We start from the raw sequence: 18146 nt of genomic DNA, 5'->3' as shown, positions 1-18146 counted from the left end.
TGTGGGTGCTGCTTCCCCTTCCTGCCCCCCTGAGCGCGATCTGTGCCCCGCTGCTGCCCTGCTCCGCTGTCACACGTGACCTGGGGCTCCTCCAGCACCGCTCCAGCTCGGGACCAGCACCAGGAGACGCGGAGCAGGCAGGATGGGGGCGAGGGGCTGCCTGGGGCCACTGCTGCTGCTGCTGCTGCTGCTGCCGCCCCTCCCTTGGGGTGAGCACCGGGGCCATGGGTCCAGCGTGGCCAGCGGGGGCTCGGAGTCACTTGCCGGGGCGGTGGCAGGTGCTGGTGGGGACGGGACCTGGCTCCAGTCGTCCATCATCGGGGGACGCGAGGCCAAACCCCACTCCCGGCCCTATATGGCATCCCTCCAGTTCAGGAGGGTTCACATCTGCGGGGCAGCGCTGCTGCACCGGCGCTGGGCGCTGACGGCCGCGCACTGCCTGCGTCGGGGGTGAGTCCGGCATGGGTGTCCTGCCCGGGGAAGAGACCGGGCTCTGGGTGGGGCTCCGAGTGACCGGCACCGGGCTGACACCACTACCGGTGCGGAGCAGGTCGTGGGATAAGCTGGAGCTGGTGGTGGGGCTGCACAAATTGCGGGATAGCGGGGAGGACGTGCAGAGATTCCCCATCCGGGCTGCCTGTCCCCACCCCGGCTACGACGGAGATACGATGGAGAACGACCTGCTCCTGCTCCAGGTGGGGCTCGGGCCGGCCGCGGGGAAGGCTCCGAGGCGGGGCTGGAGCGGCGGCGGTGCCGGGAAGCGCTGCGGGGAAGGGGCGGGGGGTTCGCACGGTGTCGGCGCAGCTGCGCTCGCAGCCAGGGCGGCTCGGTGACATTTCCGCTTCTCACCCCCAAGAACTTTCACACCTGGGTGTCATCTCCCCGCTCCCACAGGCGCTGCACCGCCTCGGTGCTCCGCCTTCGATCCGCGGCCTTGGGGGGCTCGTCCTCCGCCCCCTCACCTGCGGCATGGGGATGCTCCCTCTCGACCCCTCCCCTGCGCGATTGGGGGCTCCCCTTTAGCCCGCCACCCACGGCATTGGGGTGCTCCCCGCCAACCCCTCCGCCTGTGGGGGGAGATCTGACACGGCCCCCCGTCCGCAGCTGGAGGGGACGGTGACACTGAGCAGGACACGGGGTCTCATCTCGCTGCCGAGCCGGGAGCCAGCGCTGGGAGCGCGGTGCAGCCTGGCGGGCTGGGGGGTCCTGGACAGCGAGCGCCAGAAGCTGTCGCCCACCCTGCAGGAGCTGGAGGTGAAGGTGATGGACGCGCAGATGTGCAACAACAGCCGCTTCTGGAACGGCCACATCGCCCGCACCATGATCTGCTTCCAGGGAGAGCACCGCGGCTCGGCACCCTCCAAGGTGAGGGTTTGGGGGTCCAAGGGCTATAAAGCTCTGCCCACCCCGAGCCCCGGTGCGGGTTGCGGGGGGCTGCGGGGAGGGCGTTCACCCTGAGCAGGTGAGATGTCCCCCTGGCCATGGTGGGGGTCCCTGTCCCCTGCTCGGGGTTCACTTTCCGGTGTCCCCCCCGCCCTCAGGGTGACTCGGGGGGCCCGTTGGTGTGCGGGAAGCGGCCGGCAGTGGCCGGCGTCATGTCCTTCAGCAGCCGGGACGCCACTAACCTTTTCAAGCCGCCAGTGGCCACCTCGACCGTGAAGTACAAGAAATGGATCCAGAAAACTCTGCGGAGGGGCTGCCCCCAGGGATAGACAGAACACCCCTTCCTATTTACACAGGTTGGCTTTTAATTGGGAATACTGTCCAGAGTCTGGTAAAATAACATCCTTAGTACATAGATACAGTGACGGGGAGCGGAGCTCGGCAGGATTGTCCATGGAGGAGGGGGAGGGCAGTGGCTCGGACCCCGGGAGGTGATGCTGGCCCTCCTGCCACCCCTGTGCTCCCTTACAGCACTTGGGAGTGCTGCTCCTGGGATTTTCCACCTTTTCCTTCAGTGCCGGCCACTGCCAGGGCAGGGGGGCTCCAGTGGGCACTGGGGTGTGCCCGTCCCCACAACCCCAGTGAACATCCTTGGGGACACCCTGCATTTCCCCACGGTCCTGGTGTCTCCCTGTCCCCACTGTATGTCCCCAGTGCAACAACCCAGAGCCCCTCACTGTGTCCCCACAGCCGCCCAGGTGTGTCCCCTGCACATGTCCCCATAGCCCTGTGTCTGTCCCTGCACCCCCCAGCACTGGGATGGGGGGGCACAAAGGTGGCCCCACCCGAAGCAGGTAGTGATGGCGGGAGGACGGGGAGGTATCCATGGGGTCTGGGACCACCCGGATTGGGGGTCCCTCTGAAGCCCATCCCGCTCCCAGGGGCCGAGGCACTTCCCACACACCCCAGTCTCAGCACCTGGGCCCGGCTGGCAGCAGAAGTGGGGGTGTCCCCGGGGTTTTGCGGCCGGGAGGCCCCGTGCTCGTGGGCGTAATCCAGTCCTGGATGGATTCGTGTCCACATCCACAAGGACACACCGGCATCCTGGCTGTGAGCCGAGGCTCTTCTGCCCCAGGGGTGGGAGGCTGGGGGGTTGCGGATGAAGGTGAAGGACCCCAGACCCTTTCCTGGGGGTTGGGGCATCCCGGTGCTGGCTTAGCACCCTGTCCCCTCCCAGGGCAGCCCCCCAGCCTGGTGACAGCACCCTGTGAGCAGCCCCCGGGATGAGCCCATCGGGACCCCGGCCACCCCTGTGAGCCCCTGCCCAGCTCCTCCTGCACCATTTCCACCTGCCACCACCTCGGACCGGCACAGGTCACCCAGCAGCAATCAGGAGCCTCCAGCAGCACAAACGGGGGTCCTGGCCCCCATCTCCCCCTCCAAAGCTTCTCCCCTGAGTCCCTTCCGCTGTTAATAAATGAGCTGTGATCGCTGGCAGAGCCAGAGTTGGTGCCAGACAAGCTGGAGAGTGTGGGGTTTTCCCGGTACCAGGGTGGGCTGTGTCAGCTTCCCGGCATGTGGGATCAGGCTCTGGTTCAACCCCTGGGTGAGCGGGATGGGAGCACGCGGGGACACGGCCCCACCTCAGCTTGTCCCTGGATGTCCATCAGCACCAGGAGATGGTCCATGAGAATCGCCCCAGCTTGGGGTGTCAGACCCGGCACGTTCCCAGTTCTGTCCAGTCCTTGCCACTGGCAATCGTGATGCTTCAGCACAGCAAGACCCCAGCCGGGGCCAGCAGCGGGTTGGGGTGACTCATTGGTCCCCAGCTGTCCCAAATCCCCATGTGTGCCCCCAGCACAGTCCTGGCCAGCTCCCGTGGGGCTGGAGGTGTCGCAGGACCCTCACTGGGGCATCATCAAGCTTGGATTTTCTCCACCGCCTTGTCGGCCACCGCCGTCACCGCCATGGGGCTGGGGACGTAGTTGAAGGGGGTGACACGGGCGGCTTTGCTGGGGGAGCCGTGCCGGCTGGCGGGGAAGGTCCCGGCGGGCGCATCGTGGCCGAAGGAGATGGGCAGGGCGGCCTTGGCGGGCGCGGGGGCTTCGCCATCACCGGTGACGCGGGGGTGCGGGGGTCCGTCGCGGGTCTCCAGCGTGGGAGAGGTGCTGGAGTTGGTCTTGGAGGTGGCGAAGTCCTCGGTCTGCACCACGGCGTCGCTGGTCTTCCTGGGCGTGCCGGGGGTACCGGGGGTGCCGGGGGACTCCTCGTCACCGGAGCCCGCCAGCGGCAGCGCGGAGGAGGGCAGCGTGCTCTTGAGGATGTGCGGGATGTCCTCGTCCCGGATCCTCCGCCACGTGCCCTTCATCATCGCCACCGGCGGCTTCCCCGGCGGCCCCCCGGGAGCCGGCTCGTTCTGCCGCCGCCGCGCCGCCGCCTCGGAGCGCACGGAGGACGGGCTGGCCGCCCGCCGCGCCACGCTGATGTTGGGCGAGGACGAGTAGCGCTTGAAGGGCTCGGCCGCGGGCGCGCTGGTCTTCACCGGCAGCCGGGACGGGCTCTCGGAGCTGGTCCGGCGCGGCGGCTTGACCCCGGCCGTGGCTTTGCCGCCGGGCTGGGCTCTGGGGATGAGCGGCCGCTGGCCTGGGCTCGCCGGTTTGGCCGCCTTGAGCTCGTCGCAGCGGGAGGAGCAGAGGAACACGGCCGGGAGCGCGGCTCCGTGGCTGCGCTGGGGGGAGCCCCGGCGGGGCAGCGAGGTGGCCGGTGGCGCCGGGGACAGGTCGGAGCGGTGCCGCAGCAGCAGGCTCGAGGATTCCTTGATGAAGGTGAGCTGGCGCAGGAAGCCGGAGCGGTCCGAGTCGCTCCCGCTGGAACGGGCAGATGACATCCGCACCAGGTTGAGCCGGCTGCCCCCCGGCCCCCCGGGCCGAGCCTTGGAGCCATCGACCTGCTCCTCCAGCACCGGCATGGCCCCCCGGCCCGGCAGCACCTTCCTGCTGGGCTTCTGCATGAAGGGAATGCGCACGGGCGATTTCTGCGTCTTGGACTGCCTGGGAGCCGGGGATTTGGGGGCCGGGGCTCTGGCCGGGGGTCCCGGCGGGGAGGAGGAGCCGCCCGCCTTGCCCGCGGCCGGGCCGCCCATTTTGTTGACCTGGGAGGGCGACGGCAGCTTCTTGGGGGCGTGCTGGGAGGGCGTGGAGGTGCGGGACGAGCCCGAGGAGGGGGGGCCTTTTCCGATGCGGGCGGGCGGGGTCGTGCTCCTCTTGGGCAGCGCCAGGTCCCCGGTCTCGGGGGGTTTGCCCAGCCGGTGTAGGCTCCGCGAGCGCTGCTGGCTCAGAGAGAGGTTCTTGGCCGGCCGTGCCTCGGGCTTGGCCGCGGGGGTCTTCTTCGGGGTGGCCCGTGGGCTGGGGGCATCTTTGGCCAGGCTGGGCATGTAGATGACGGTCCTGCCGCGGAACACCACGGGCAGGTTGGGCACCGGCTTGGCGGGCGCCGGGCTCCGCTCCGGCCTGGCGCTGGCACGGCCGGCGGGACGGGCACCGGCCGCCTCCTTCCGCTCCGGCCGGCCCTTGCTGTGCTCCCTCCTCGCCGTGTCCCGGCCGGAAGCGCTGCCGGGCCGCTGCTTCTCCTGCCTGCCCAGGGAGAGCTGCAGCGTGGAGCCCACCGAGAGCCCCGACATGAAGGACAGGATGGAGTCGGACTCGGAGGAAGGCTCCCGTGACAGGGAGGCGGCAGCCTGGTGCAGCCAGGTGACGATGGAGTTGGCTCCCTCCTGGATGGCTTGCCACTCCACGCTGTCCAGGTCGGAGCCGCGGTCGGAGCCGGCCTCCTCCTCGGGGTGATGCCTGGCCTCGGCTTTCCGCTCCCTCCCGCCAGGGCCCGGCGGCTTCTGCTTTCTCTCCACTAGCCTGCGGCGAGCCGTGGGCCGCCGGCGTTTGGGCATGGCCGAGCCGATGCATTTCTGCAGCAGATCATCCTCCGAATTGAGGCTGGGGGAGCTGGGCGAGCCCCCCTGCGCCTGCCCCACCGCGGCCGACCGCGGCCAGGTGGCTTTGCCGCAGGGCTGGCCCCGCTCCTCGCCCTCGGAGAGGTTGGCGTCGCTCAGGGAGCTCATGGAGGAGCTCAGGGAGTAGCACGGTGGCGTCTCGTCGGCGATGAGGTTGTTTTGAGGCTTCGTCTTTGCCGGACGGGGACCGGGCTCGGGGTCCTTGTGGGGGACGGAGCCTCCCCAGCGCTCCCTGCGCGGCGCCCGGCCGGGCTGGGCTTTGCTGCTGGAACCATCCCTGCCTGCCTCGGGCAGCTCGTCCAAATCCGGATCGTAGAAGCAGTAGACGGCTTCCTCCGTCGGCGTGGTGTGGCACAGCGACTGGAACACCACCCCGTCCTCCAGGGCGTCATCCTTCCTCCCGGGGGCACCGCTGGCCCTGCCCACCCCCAGCTCCAGGCTGGCTGTGCCCTTCGGGAGGGTCTGGCCCCGCTTCCCCTCGCTGCGGCCCGGCCCCGCTTTGCCCTTTCCGGCAGAGCTGAGCCGGGCGGGCGCCGAGCTGCCGGAGGCGGCCCTGCGGGCCGGGATGGTGCCAGGCTCGCGGCGCCGCTCGGGCAGGGGGTGTTCGGCCTCCTCGCCCGCCGGGTACCGCAGGGTCTCGTCGCTCAGCGAGGCGGCGCTGGAGAAGTTCACGGGGGTCCCGTCGGCCGAGTCGGTGAAGGAGTCGTCGTCCTTGAAGAGGTCGCGAGCGGTGGCTCGCAGGTGCTTGGGCACACCGGGGTGGGCGTGGGCCGGCACCAGCATGTACACGGGGACGTGCACCGGCTTCTTGGTCTGCGGGTGCAGCACCTGGCCGGACAGCAGCGAGGTCTTGACCTTGCGGAAGCGGGAGGGCATGGCCGAGCTGATGCACTCCTTGAGGATCTCGATGTCGTCGTCGTCGGGGGGCTCGGGGCACTCGGCCCTTCGCCGGCCGTCCAGGTACCGCTCCTCCCGCCGCTCCTCCCGCTTCTCGTGGGCTGCGAAGTTCAGGCTGTTCTTCTCTGGGAAGGTGGGGATCAGCTTGAGCTCCACGTCCTTCTGGACGTAGTGCTCGTGGAGGGGCAGGGCGCTCAGGCTGGAGGCGCACGAGAAGTTCTCGTTGGGTTTCTCCACCGTGAAGTAGACCATGGAGTCCAGGTCCTGGGGCAGCTGGAAGCGTTCCTTGAAGTCGGTGATCTCCATGAACTTCTTGACGTTGTTCTCCCACTGGATGTTGAACTGGCTGGTCTCCTTCTCTGGCTGGCAGCCCAGCTCGAAGAGGGGAGTCTTGCTGCGGCTGGGGGGCATGGTCTGCCCAGGGCTGTCGGGCAGCTCGCTGGGGCTGATGGTGCCGCTGATCATTTCACTGCACGGGTCGCTCTGGATGGAGCTGGCGATGGAGGGGCTCTCGAAGCTGCCCAGGGAGCTGACGGAGCTGCAGCGGCTCATCACCAGCGGCGTCTCCTGGATGTAGTTCTCCGAGGAGCTGGAGGGTGTCAGGTCCTCCTGGCGCGAGGGCGAGGCCTCCCGCAGGAAAACCTTGTCACGCTTCGGGAAGGGGATGGAGATGGGCTGGGAGATCCCCACCGGCGTGGTGGGACCAGGATCCACCACCTTCTCCTTCTCCTGCCTCCCGCCCTTCCCTTCTGCGTCCCCTTCCTCCATCTCCAGGATCTCCAGGGAGGAGTCACTATCCAGGTCATTCTCGCTGTGGCTCTGCCCATCCAGCACGTTGTCTGCTGAGGAGAGGGAGGACAGGGAGCTGCACCGGGAGAAGCAGATCGGGGTGTCCTCCACTGAGTACTTCTGCACCGACTCCTGCTCCGCTGAGGCTGGTGGCTGGGCCGGCAGCTTCTCTGGGATCTTGCTCAGGGGCTCGGCCGCCTGCAGCAGCGCCGGGGAAAGCCAGGCTTGCTTCCTGCCCAGGAGGGAGGGCTGGTGGCCGGCGGCCGCGCTGCTCTTGGCCAGGGTCTCGAGCATGGGGACGTGCTGGTAGGACGGAGAGAGCTTGATGGTGCGAACATGGGGGTCGGTGGGTGGCTTGGTGCCCACCTCCTTCTTCCACTCCGTCTCCTTCTCTGGCATCTTGGGGCTGGGGAAAGTCACAGTCTTCTTGGCCCGTTCGGGCAGGTCCCGCTGCTCCGGTTTGTCTGGCTCGGCCGGATCCCGCGCGGGGGGCTCGACCCGCTCCGGTTTGCCCAGGATGCTCTTGAGGTCGAGCCGGCTGGGCCGCTTCTGGTAACGCTGCAGCTCGTCACGATAGTCCAGGAAGGCGGCCCTGGGGCAGGGCTTCATGTGCTCCTTGGTGCAGTAGCCGTCGCTGGTGCTGCCGCTGTTGAGGCTGTCGGTGGACAGGCTGGTGTAGGCCGTCTTCAGCCGCAGCAGGGTGTGTGCCCGGCTCAGGCTCTCCCGCTTGGCGAAGCCACCGGCATCCGACAGCCGGCACGGTGAGCAGGACTGGGCGCGCGCCTCGTGCCCCTCCTCGGGGCCATACTGCCAGTCCAGGCAGTGGTCCTCGGAGCTGAGGCTGAAGCTGTCGTCCGAGGAGTTGTGCATGGTGGAGATGTCCTCCACCAGCTTGTCAATCTTGGCCACCGTGCTGGAGATCTTGTTGGCCAACTTCTCGGCGGCCAGCGAGACGTCGTCCTCCGGCAGCGGTGGCTTCTTGGGCTCGGCCGTCTTCCCGCTGCCGTCCTTCTCCGGCTCCGGGCAGTGCCGCTGCGCCAGCGCCCGCGGCAGCGCCTGGCCCTGCAGGAAGGAGGAGTTGAGGAACATGGAGAGGACGGAGGCGCTGGCCGTCTCCACGCCGGTGGAGACGTTGGGCACCTCATCGTCGTCGAAGCAGCCGGAGTCGGAGGCGTAGTCCTTCACCAGGCTCTCCATGTGCCGCATCGGCTTCTTGGCGCTCTGGCCCTTCAGGCTCTGCTTCTCCATGGTGTCAAAGGTCTCCGCCAGGTGTTTGGCGTCCAGCTCGGCCTCCAGTGCCTTCTGCTTGCGCATGTAGAGCGAGGGCATGCAGGAGCCTGGCGACACCACGGCCGCATCCTTGTACTTGGGAGGCCGGTTGGTGAGGAGGTTGCGCAGTGCGGCTGCGCTGCCCATGGCGATCATCTTGTGCTTGGAGTGGATGAGGTTGCGGAGCATGCTGACCGCCCCCAGGTCCCACAGCAGCTCCTGGTCGCGGGGGCTGCGGGCGGACAGGTTCCAGAGGGTGCCGCAGGCGTTGCTGACGATGGTCAGGCTGTGCGAGCGCAGGTGCTGCAGCAGCGTCTGCAGGCAGTTGTGGTCCCGGAGCACCTGCCTGCGGGACAGAGGGGATCCCACAGCCATCAGGATGGTCCTGGACACCTCCCCAACCCCTTTGTGGGGTCTGCAGTGCCCCCACAGCTGCCCAGCTGTGACATTGCCCCAGTGCTCCCTTGGGGTCAGCAGTGCCCCCTGATCCTGCAGCACCCCCAGCCATGGTATCCCCCCAACACCATCCATGGTGCCCAGGGTCCCCCATCTCCATCCCCATCCTACCCACAGCCATGGCATCCCATAACACTATCCCTGGGGTCCGTGGAGCCTAGGGTCCCCCCTTTCCATCCTACCCCCAGCCCTGGCATCCCCCAATGCCATCCTGGGGTCCATGAAGCCCTGGGTCCCCCAGGTGCATCCCCACCCCACCATGCTCCTCACCTGTAATCCTCTCGTGTGGCAACAAGGCTGGAGACGTTCCTGAGGATGCCGCCGCCGCTCTCGATGATGGCCAGGGAGTTGCTCTGGCACTTGTATGTGAGGGTGCTGACCAGGAAGCCCAGGGCCCCCTCCACCCCGCAGATGGCCGCCTTGTTCTCCGTGCTGTGCGCTGAGAGGTTCCACAGCGCGCTCAGGACGCTCTTCAGCGTCGACTCCTGTGCCAGGAGGGGACACACAGCCCCGTCAGCCCTGTCCAGCCACCCTGTGCCCACTGTCACCCACCCCAGGGTGGACACACAGCCCCGTCAGCCCTGTCCGGTCACACTGTGCCCACTGCCACCCACCCCAGGGTGGACACACAGCCCCGTCAGCCCTGTCCGGTCACACTGTGCCCACTGCCACCCACCCCAGGGTGGACACACAGCCCCGTCAGCCCTGTCCAGCCACCCTGTGCCCACTGTCACCCACCCCAGGGTGGACACACAGCCCTATCAGCCCTGTCCAGCCACCCTGTGCCCACTGTCACCCACCCCAGGGTGGACACACAGCCCCGTCAGCCCTGTCCAGCCACCCTGTGCCCACTGTCACCCACCCCAGGGTGGACACACAGCCCTATCAGCCCTGTCCAGCCACCCTGTGCCCACTGCCACCCACCCCAGGGTGGACACACAGCCCTGTCAGCCCTGTCCGGTCACCCTGTGCCTGCTGTCACCCACCCCAGGGTGGACACACAGCCCCGTCAGCCCTGTCCGGTCACCCTGTGCCCACTGTCACCCACCCCAGGGTGGACACACAGCTCTGTCAGCCCTGTCCGGCCACCCTGTGCCCACTGCCACCCACCCCAGGGTGGACACACAGCTCTGTCAGCCCTGTCCAGCCACCCTGTGCCCACTGTCACCCACCCCAGGGTGGACACACAGCCCCGTCAGCCCTGTCCGGTCACCCTGTGCCTGCTGTCACCCATCCGGGCTCACCTTGCCGGCGTGCAGGGCACAGCGTGTCAGCCCAGTGACGCTGCCCACCTCCCTCAGCACCTTCTTGCTGTTGATGTCAGCGCGCCAGGAGAGGTTCCTCAGAATGCTGGAGACCACCTGGAGGGGCAGAGCGGGGTGAGTGACCACTGGGGCTGTCCCCCTGCCTGTCCCCCACCCCAGGGAGCCCCACCAGCACCCACCTGGTGCAGCTCCTCGCTGTCGGAGCCCAGCTGAGCCACGATGGCCTCCATGCAGCCCCGGCGGGAGCACAGCGTGGCCTGCAGGGAGGACAAGGGTGGTGAGGGTGACGCCGTGACCCCCAGACCCGGCTGACCCCCCCCAAACCTCTGCCCCCCACCTTGTTGACGACGTCGCCGAAGGTGAGGTTGGTGAGGGCCATCCCCGCGTAGCGTCGCAGCGCCAGGTTCAGGGGGTCGTTGGTCATCTTGTGCATCTCATAGTCCACCTGCAGCAGCTCGGCCACAGCCTGCAGCCCACCTGTGGGACGGGACAGCGGTCATTTGGGGTTCCCCCACCTCCAGCACGCCGTGTGGCTGCGGTGCAGAGGGAAGGAGCCCCCTCCCCGCGCTCACCCAGCTCGTTCATGGCCCGCCGGTACTCCTCGTCGAAGGACAGCTTCATGATGGCACAGGTGGCCTGGCAGATCTGGGGCTCGATGGGCACTGGCACTGCGGGGGGATGAGGGTCAGTCCCCTTTGTCACACTCCCAGCCCCTCCCAGCCCCGCCCAGCCCCGGCCCGGCCGTACCCGCGCCCTCGGGGCCCCGTCCCCCGTCCCGGCTCTGCATCTGCAGCCAGTCCCAGCAGGTCTCCGAGTAGGAGCGGATCTGCTCCAGCACGTGCAGCACCCGCATCTCCTTCTTGGCCTGGCCCTCGTCGGGCTGGGAGAAGACGATGTTGTGCAGGGCGGCGTTGGCTCGCATCCGGGCGTCCTTGGCGCCCGTGGGGCTCTCGGGGGGCCCCGGCTCCCCGTCGGAGTCGTGCAAGATTTGGATGAGCAGGGGCAGGCAGCCCGACTTGCGCATGGCCTGGCAGCTCTCCTGCGAGCTGGACATGGCCAGCAGCGTGCGGGACATGTCCTCCTTGTCCCGTGTGGCCAGCATGGACAGCAGCCAGAACACCACCTCCACCTGCGGGGGGACACGCGGGGGGGTCACACTCAGCCCTACCGCGGGCTCAGCCCGCCCCAGCCGGGCTCCGGCTGCTGCCCCTCACCTTGGTGTTGCCCCCCTCCTCGGGGTGGGTCGGGGGGTCCAGGCTGCCGTCCCCCTCCATGCCCGGGACCTTCCCGCAGAGCTGCAGAGGAGGGGGCAGGTGGGGGGGGGCTGCACTGCAGCGCCCTCGCCCCCATGCCCAGCCCCTCCCCACTTTCCTGCCACCCCCCGCGACTCCCAGGCGTTGCTTCCGTCAGTGCCAGGGGTGTATTTTAAGCTAAAATCAGGGATGGGGGGGCTGCTACAGTCGCGGGCTCAGGGAAGGGAGAGCGTGGGCGAGCGAGCAGGTGGGCAGCGCGGAGGGGGCTGAGCCTGCGGAGCTGATGGAAGGGTTGGAAATGGGGGGGCTGTGCGGATCTGGGGGTGTCTGGGGGTGTTGGAGGGGCTGGGGGTGATGGGGGGCTGTCGGTGTTGCCACGTGAGGCTGTGGGTGATGGTGGGAGGGGGGTGGTGATGGGACCGTGTCGATGGAAGGGCTGTGGGTGACGGTGGGGCTGTGGTGATGGCAGCCTGGGACAGTGGCGGTGGCAGGGCTGTGGGTGACAGTGACGATGGCCATGGTGTCAGGGGAGGAGCTGTGGGTGACAGTGGGGCCATGACGAACGTGGGGCTGTGGGTGACAGTGACGATGGTGATGGCAGCCCACGATGATGATGGTGATGGGGCTGTGGGTGACAGTGGCGATGGCCATGGCAGCCTGTGATGGTGACAATGGCAGGGCTGTGGGTGACAGTGGGTCCGTGGCCATGGTGGGGCTGTGAGTGACAGTGACGATGATGATGGCAGCCCACGACGATGATGGTGGTGGGGCTGTGGGTGACACTGGGACCATGGCGATGCCAGCCTGTGACGATGACGATGATGATGGCAGGCTGCCCACCCTGGCGTCTCGGTCGGCGGCAGATGCCGCGGGAGCCCCCGCGCCTGCCCGCCCGCCATGGCCTACTTCTGGTCTCCATGGCAACTGCCCATTTCACGGTGCCCGAGCCACACAAAGCCCGGGCTGTGCCGATGGGGACAGCGCGGGGACAATGGCGGGGGGGGCCGTGCTGGCCCCCTCCTCCACCCTCCCTGGCTCCATCGCCCCGCGGGGACCAGGGACACCCCGGCCCCGCTACCTGCGGCTCCGGCTGCTGCGCCTTGTCCTGCACCTCCATCAGCTCCTTGTCGATCTGCTCCAGCCGGGATGCCCGGATCTGGGGGAGGGGGGGCAGAGAGGGAGTTGGAGAGGTCTGGGACACCCCCAGAACCACAAAAAGATGGGAGGGAGGAGTTTCAGTGTGCAAGGAACGGGGTGTGAGGAGCTGGTGTAGGGTGTGAGCAGCTGGTGTAGGATGCAAAGAGCTGGTGTAGGGTGCCTGGAGCTGCTTGGAGGGTGCCCAGAGTTGAGCCCATCAGTCTGGGGCCCCCCAGGGGAGGGACAGGGGGAGTTTGGGGGTGCAGAACCCGACCTGTGCCCGCTGCACCATCTCATCGGCCGTCCCGAAGCGCTCCTCCATCAGCGAGCGGATGTGCTGCGCCTCGAACTGCAGCTGCTGCCGGATCAGATCCATCTGCATGGAGAACTGGAGGGGCACAGGGGGTGGCATGAGCGGGGCAGGGTCCGGGCGGTGCCCCGTGGCCTGGGAGGGGGGGACAGGGGCTGTCCCCCACTCACCGTCTCCACGTGGGGCAGCTCGTCCAGGCGAGTGGCCAGGCTCTGCAGCTGCGCGTAGTACCAGACCTTCTCCTTCTCCTCCTTCTCGATCTCCCCCAGCAGAAAGCACCTGGGGAGAGGGGAGGACCCCATCAGCACAGCCCCCGGCCGCCCGCCAGCCCCCGTTATCCCCCAGCCCCTCACCTCTCTCGGTCCAGCTCCTCCAGCATGCGGAAGGTGGCCCTGCCCAGCTCCCCGGGGCCGTCCCGGTGGGAGGCGGGGGCCGGCGGGCTCTCCTCGGCGCCGCGCCCGGCGCTCGTCACCTCCGGGGCGAACTTGAGGTTGTAGAGGCTGGTGATGTCCATCTGCAAGGCTGGGGACGGGGATGGTGGTGTCAGGGTGGGCTTGGCAGGGTCCCTCCCCCCCCCCCCACCCTGCCCAGTACCCACCTTTGAGCTGGTCCAGCACCTCCGTCTGCCCCGAGGACACCATGACTCGGGCCTCCTGCTCCAGCTTGCCCTGGAGGTGCTTCAGGACCTCCTAAAACAGGGATGGAGCCGTTGAGAAGGGGGAGATGTGGATGGAAACCCCCCCTAGCTGGAGGTCTGTGCCCCCCCCACCCACCGGGCCTGTCCCCACCTTCATGTCCGAGGTCTCATTTTCCAGCTTGGAGAGGTGGTTGGAGTTGTCCTCCAGCTCCCGCCGGAGGTGGCTGTTCTCCTTCTTCAGCGCCTCCACCTGCCGCACCAGCTGGTCGTACGAGGCGATGGAGCCGGACATCTTCACCTCCTCCAGCGCCTGCGGGGGGGCGTGGGGGTGGGCAGCACCCCGGGGGGCTCCCCAGCACCCTCGCAGCCCCCCAGCACCCACCACCCGCCCAGGACCACGGCACAGCGCCGGGCACCCCACCGCCCGCACCCCCCGAGCCCTGGAAGAGCCGGTGCCCCCCCAATCCCCCCAGAGGGGCGTCCCCGGCTCGGGGGGGGGGGGTCCAGCGCCGCCCCCGCCAGTCAGGGCCCCCCCAGCCCCCGCCAGCCCCCGCCTGGTTCCCACCCTCCGCACAGCTCCGCTCTGCGCTCCCTTTGTCTCGCTTTTGTCTTCTCTCGCTCCCGACCTTCTCCCGCTCCTCTCCCTCCAGCACCGGGGGCAGCCCCGGCCCCTCCGCGGCCCCCCGCCCCTCTCTGTCCCCCGCCAGACCCTCTCAGGCCCCCTGTGCCCCCCAGCCAACCCCAGCCCCCCCAAACCTCCTCTTGCCGCAACGCCCGCGGCCGCCCCTCGCACCTGCCCGGGTGGGGGGGACACACACGACGCTGTCACACGCGGGGAGGGGGGGCCGGGGCCGGGGACCCCTCGCCACCCCCCCAGAGGGTCGGGCCGACAGCGGGAGCGCGACGGCCCCACGGTGCCTTCGTCAGCACCACGTGTGAGCGGGGGGAGCCGGCAATGGGGGGGCTGGGGGGTCCCCTCCTCCCCTCTGCTGCTCCCACCCCACACCCCCCCCACCACAGCGGGCTCAGGGGCGGCAGCGATCGAACCACCCCCCCCCCCCCAAGGTTCTGACACCCCCAAAACTGCCCCACGGCGGCTCCCTGGGGCCCCTCTGCTTCTGCAAATCCTTTTGGGGGTGCCAGCACCCCCTGCTAAGCACAGAGGCCCCACCAGGCAGTGGTGGGACCCAGCAACCCCCCAAGGCCCCATCGATGTCCTTTGCACCCCCAGGAGCCATCCTGGCCCCCCCAAGCTGCTCCTTCACCTCTGCACCCCACAGCGGTGGGGGATCCCCCCTCCTGCCCTATGGGTCCTGCTGTGGGGTCCCCCCTTGAAGCACCTAGATCTGCCCGTGATTCCCAAGGGACACAAAGCCCCCGGTGCCAACCCCCCCAGCTGCTAAAAATTCCCCCCGGGAGAGAAAAAACCCCGGGAGGATGGGACAGGAGAGGGTGGGGAGTAGAGGAAGGGTGAAGGTGTGGGATGAGGGATGAGGGATGCAGGATTGGGGATTCAGGGTGGACAGTGAGGGATGCGGGAGGATGGGTGAGGGATGAGGGAAGGTGGAATGCAGGATGATGGATGCGGGATGACGGAGGCAGGGTGAGGGATGATCAGGATCCGGAATGTGGGATGCAGGGTGAGGGATGCAGAATGGGGGATATGGAACGCAGGGTGCCAGGTGAGGCAGATGCGATGATGGATGCGGGATATAGGATGCAGGATAATGGATGCCGGATGCGGGATATGGGATGCGGGATGAGCACGGCCTGTTGTTGCCATGGCGACAGTGATGGGGGAGCACAGGCGGTTCCCGGCCCTTCCTGAGGACTCAGACGTGGAGGGTGGGGGTGTTCAGCCCTATAGGGGAAAATGGGAGCCAGGAGCTTCCACTGCTCCAGGGGAACATGTTCCCCCCTCCCCAGCACCCCAAACCTGTGGGTACCCACCCAACAGCTCAGTCAGGGGGCCCCACCCTGTAAGACTCTGGGGTGCTCCAGCTCTCTCCTGGTGGGGTCAGGGCTGGGATATTCGGGGGGTTGATGGAGGTGGGGGCTGAGCTCTCGCCCTCCAAATTCCTGGCAGGGCCGGCTGAGCGCAGCGGCCGCAGCAGCGCCGGGATCTGCAGCCTGCGGGGAGGGGCTGGGGCTTCACCTGCATCCACGAAGCGGCGAGACACAACGGGAAAGGGGGGCCGGGGCTGCGGGAAAGGGGGGCAGAGCTGTGGGCCAGGGCTGCAGCTACGCTCCAGCATCCTGATGGTCAACGTCCCACAGGACCCAGTGTCCCCCCATGGGCTGGATCCCAGGCAGAGTCGTGGGCTGACCATGGGGGGATGTGATGCCTCGGGGTCCTGGGTGTGTCTCTTCTGATCCCCAAAAGCTGCCCCTCTCTGCTGGGGGCACCCCAGGACTAGCTGAGGCCACTGGTGGGGCCTGGATGCATCCAGCAATTTCCTGGCAGGGCAGATGCTGCAGCAGAGGAAGCAGCAGCTGCGCTGCCCAGCACACCCCACTGTGAACCATGCTGCCCATTCCACAATGCCCGCAGCGCCCACTGCCAACCCTCACTGCCCACTGCACTGCCCACAGTGCCCACTGCCCACCACCCCACCGTCCTCTGCATTGTCCATCACTGCATTGTCCTGCCCACAGCACCCACTGGCCACTGCTCACCATAGCTGATGCCACCTTGGCCTGGGCAGAGCAGGGCAGGGCCTGGGGGGGCCTTGGGGATACCCCAAGCTCCCCGCACCCCTCGGCTCACTGCAGCCTGGCAGCAGCTCTGGGGACAGGGACCGCTGCCATCAGCCGAGCGCAGCCACGTCCAAAGCCACAGCTGAGCCCCCGGCCGGCTGCGGCTCCCGGAGCCCCCGGGGACATTAAACAAACAGCGTGTTGTCACCAGCTCGGGCTGATCGACCCGGCCCCGGGGACCCCCGGCCACAGCAAACCCCCCCCTGGGGAGCACAGGCCCCCCACCTCGACCCTGCACGCGTGTGGGGGCACACGCAGGGACACCGGGACTTGGGATCCATCGCCGTCCCCTTGCACAGCACCGACCCCCCTCCCGCAGCCCCCTACACACACACACACACATCACGGCCTGGGGATGGATGTGGGACCCTGGTGGGGCGAGCATTGGGGTCCCCAACACCCCCAGCACAGCCCCCTCCACAATGCAGGGCCCCCCCACGCCCCAGGGCGCCCATGGGAGCCAGCAGGGTGGAACGTGCTCAGGCCAGCAGCCACCTCCCCACCCCCATCCAGGGGTGACTGGGGACACCCCTGCCCGGGGACACGGCGCTGGGACCCTTGGGGTGCCCCCTGGGTGGGGCTGACGTGCTGGTTTAGAGGTCGAGGTTTTTCAGGGACCGGTTTGGGAGGTGGATTTAGGGTGCGGGTTTGTGGGGAAGGTTCGGGGTGCGGTTTTGGGTGAGGTTTTGGGGCTCCAAGTCTGGGGCTCAGCCCCAATCCCCGACCCAGCCGCGCTGGGAGAGCATCGGGAGGGGGGGTCTGCGGGGAGCCGAGCTCGCATCGAGGTGGGGGGAGCTGCTGTCACCCCAGGGAGGACCCCCCCGCCTCGCCCGCAGGATGGGAATGAGATGAGGATGGGATGGGGATGAAGGTGAGGATGGGGACGGGGGGTTCTGCTCCGTCTTCCCCCCCCGCCCGGCGACTCCTCGCCGAGCCCCGGCATTGTCCGGCTTTTGTCCCTGCAGGATGCGGGGGATAAACGCTGCCCGACCCTCTCGATTCGCCCTGAACCCCCTGATCCGCCCTGAACCCTCCTGTCCCCCAATATCCCCCCGATGCCCCTGATCCCCCGGGATGGAGCCGCGCCCGCCGCAGGATCCAGCGCAGCCAGGGCCGGGGGCACCTCCGCCGCGGGGAGGGGGCGCAGATCGGGGCCCCCCCGGTGCATCCAACCCCCCGCAAGCCGAGACCGCACCCCGATCCCCGCCGGCCCCACCGCGCAGCCCCCCCGCTTCCCCCCATCCCTGGCGGCTTCAGCGGCCGGAGCCGCCGCGACCCCCGGGGGGCTCGGGGGGTGCGCGGGGGTGCGGGGGGCAGGTGCGGCCGTACCTCATCCCCGGCGGTGCGGAGCGGTGCGGGGCGGTGCAGAGCGGTGCGGAGCTGGGCGAGGCTCCGGCGCGGCCCCGAGCAGCCGCATCCCGCCCCCGCCCCCCCGCTCCCGGTCGGGATTTTCCAGCGGCGCCGCCGCCGTTAGAGGGCGGCACCGGGGGCTCCCCGCGCTCCCCCCGCGCCCCCCCGGGCTGTGCCGGGCGTGGGGAGACGAGACCCCCAAGGAGGGCTCCGTTCGCCTTCATCCGCCTCTTTTCCAGCCTCCGCAAAAACGCCGGGATCTGCCCGGTCCCCGTGTCCCGGAACGCACCTGCCGCTCCCGACCGGACCGGTCCCTCCAGACCGAACCGGTCTCTACAGACCGAACCTGCTTCCTCAGACCGAACCGGTCTCTACAGACCGAACCTGTCCCCCCGGAGCCGCCCGGTGCCGTCGCCGTGTCCTTGGGGAGCCGCCCAGGGTGCGGCAGCACCGGCTGAGCCCCGGTGTCCCCCCGGGATGAGCGGGACCCTCACGACGACCCCTCCGCAGCCGATGCCGACCGTGACCGTGGCTTCTGCCGTGTGCCCAGGCCACTGTCACCCACCGAGGCCACTGTCACCCACCGAGGCCACTGTCACCCACCTCCCGGCTAGGGCATCCTGGCCCTCCGGGCATC

The 18146-nt window shown here is 68.7% G+C and overlaps 2 protein-coding genes across 6 annotated transcripts; one reads left to right on the top strand and one right to left on the bottom strand.

Annotated features, from left to right (window-relative positions):
• Positions 1-26: 26 nt before the first annotated feature.
• On the top strand, positions 27-2882 carry LOC116435985 (granzyme M-like). Of its 3 annotated transcripts, XM_032092757.1 has the most exons (5): positions 30-450; positions 551-695; positions 1105-1365; positions 1542-1739; positions 2621-2882. In XM_032092757.1, the coding sequence occupies exons 1-4, from the start codon at positions 143-145 to the stop codon at positions 1710-1712; spliced, it is 885 nt and encodes a 294-aa protein (XP_031948648.1). In that variant the 5' UTR covers positions 30-142; the 3' UTR covers positions 1713-1739; positions 2621-2882. The 3 variants fall into 3 exon arrangements, with proteins under 3 accessions (XP_031948649.1, XP_031948647.1, XP_031948648.1); XM_032092758.1 differs by having other exon boundaries at positions 27-450; positions 1246-1365; positions 1542-2882; XM_032092756.1 differs by having other exon boundaries at positions 28-450; positions 1542-2882.
• Positions 1725-17590, bottom strand: APC2 (APC regulator of WNT signaling pathway 2). Of its 3 annotated transcripts, none has more exons than XM_032092751.1 (15): positions 17489-17590; positions 13554-13712; positions 13364-13454; positions 13119-13287; positions 12936-13044; positions 12730-12843; positions 12397-12474; positions 11280-11360; positions 10813-11194; positions 10638-10733; positions 10403-10542; positions 10245-10322; positions 10045-10161; positions 9071-9285; positions 1725-8690 (listed from the first exon to the last, which is right to left on the bottom strand). In XM_032092751.1, exons 2-15 carry the CDS (start codon positions 13692-13694, stop codon positions 3302-3304), a joined length of 7200 nt encoding a protein of 2399 aa, XP_031948642.1. In that variant the 5' UTR covers positions 13695-13712; positions 17489-17590; the 3' UTR covers positions 1725-3301. The 3 variants fall into 3 exon arrangements, with proteins under 3 accessions (XP_031948642.1, XP_031948641.1, XP_031948640.1); XM_032092750.1 differs by lacking the exon at positions 17489-17590 and adding an exon at positions 15558-16528; XM_032092749.1 differs by lacking the exon at positions 17489-17590 and adding an exon at positions 14196-14646.
• Between the last annotated feature and the right edge of the window lie 556 nt (positions 17591-18146).

Source organism: Corvus moneduloides, chromosome 28, assembly GCF_009650955.1.
Source record: "Corvus moneduloides isolate bCorMon1 chromosome 28, bCorMon1.pri, whole genome shotgun sequence".
Classification (NCBI taxonomy): domain Eukaryota; kingdom Metazoa; phylum Chordata; class Aves; order Passeriformes; family Corvidae; genus Corvus; species Corvus moneduloides.
The sequence above is the reverse complement of the archived record's forward strand: the minus strand, read 5'-3'. Positions and strand labels throughout refer to the sequence as shown.

Excerpts from the sequence above, each read along its gene's own strand:
- APC2 (XM_032092749.1), bottom strand. The coding sequence starts at position 14,612 with ATGGGGCCTTGGGGGGTTGCTGGGTCCCACCACTGCCTGGTGGGGCCT. Across the intron at positions 13,045-13,118 it reads GAGGAGCTGGACCGAGAGAG|GTGCTTTCTGCTGGGGGAGA; the intron begins GTGAGGGGCTGG and ends CCCTCTCCCCAG. Across the intron at positions 10,543-10,637 it reads GCGGGCCATGAACGAGCTGG|GTGGGCTGCAGGCTGTGGCC; the intron begins GTGAGCGCGGGG and ends CCCGTCCCACAG.
- LOC116435985 (XM_032092756.1), top strand. The coding sequence starts at position 143 with ATGGGGGCGAGGGGCTGCCTGGGGCCACTGCTGCTGCTGCTGCTGCTG. Across the intron at positions 696-1,104 it reads ACGACCTGCTCCTGCTCCAG|CTGGAGGGGACGGTGACACT; the intron begins GTGGGGCTCGGG and ends CCCCGTCCGCAG. Across the intron at positions 1,366-1,541 it reads GCGGCTCGGCACCCTCCAAG|GGTGACTCGGGGGGCCCGTT; the intron begins GTGAGGGTTTGG and ends CCCCGCCCTCAG.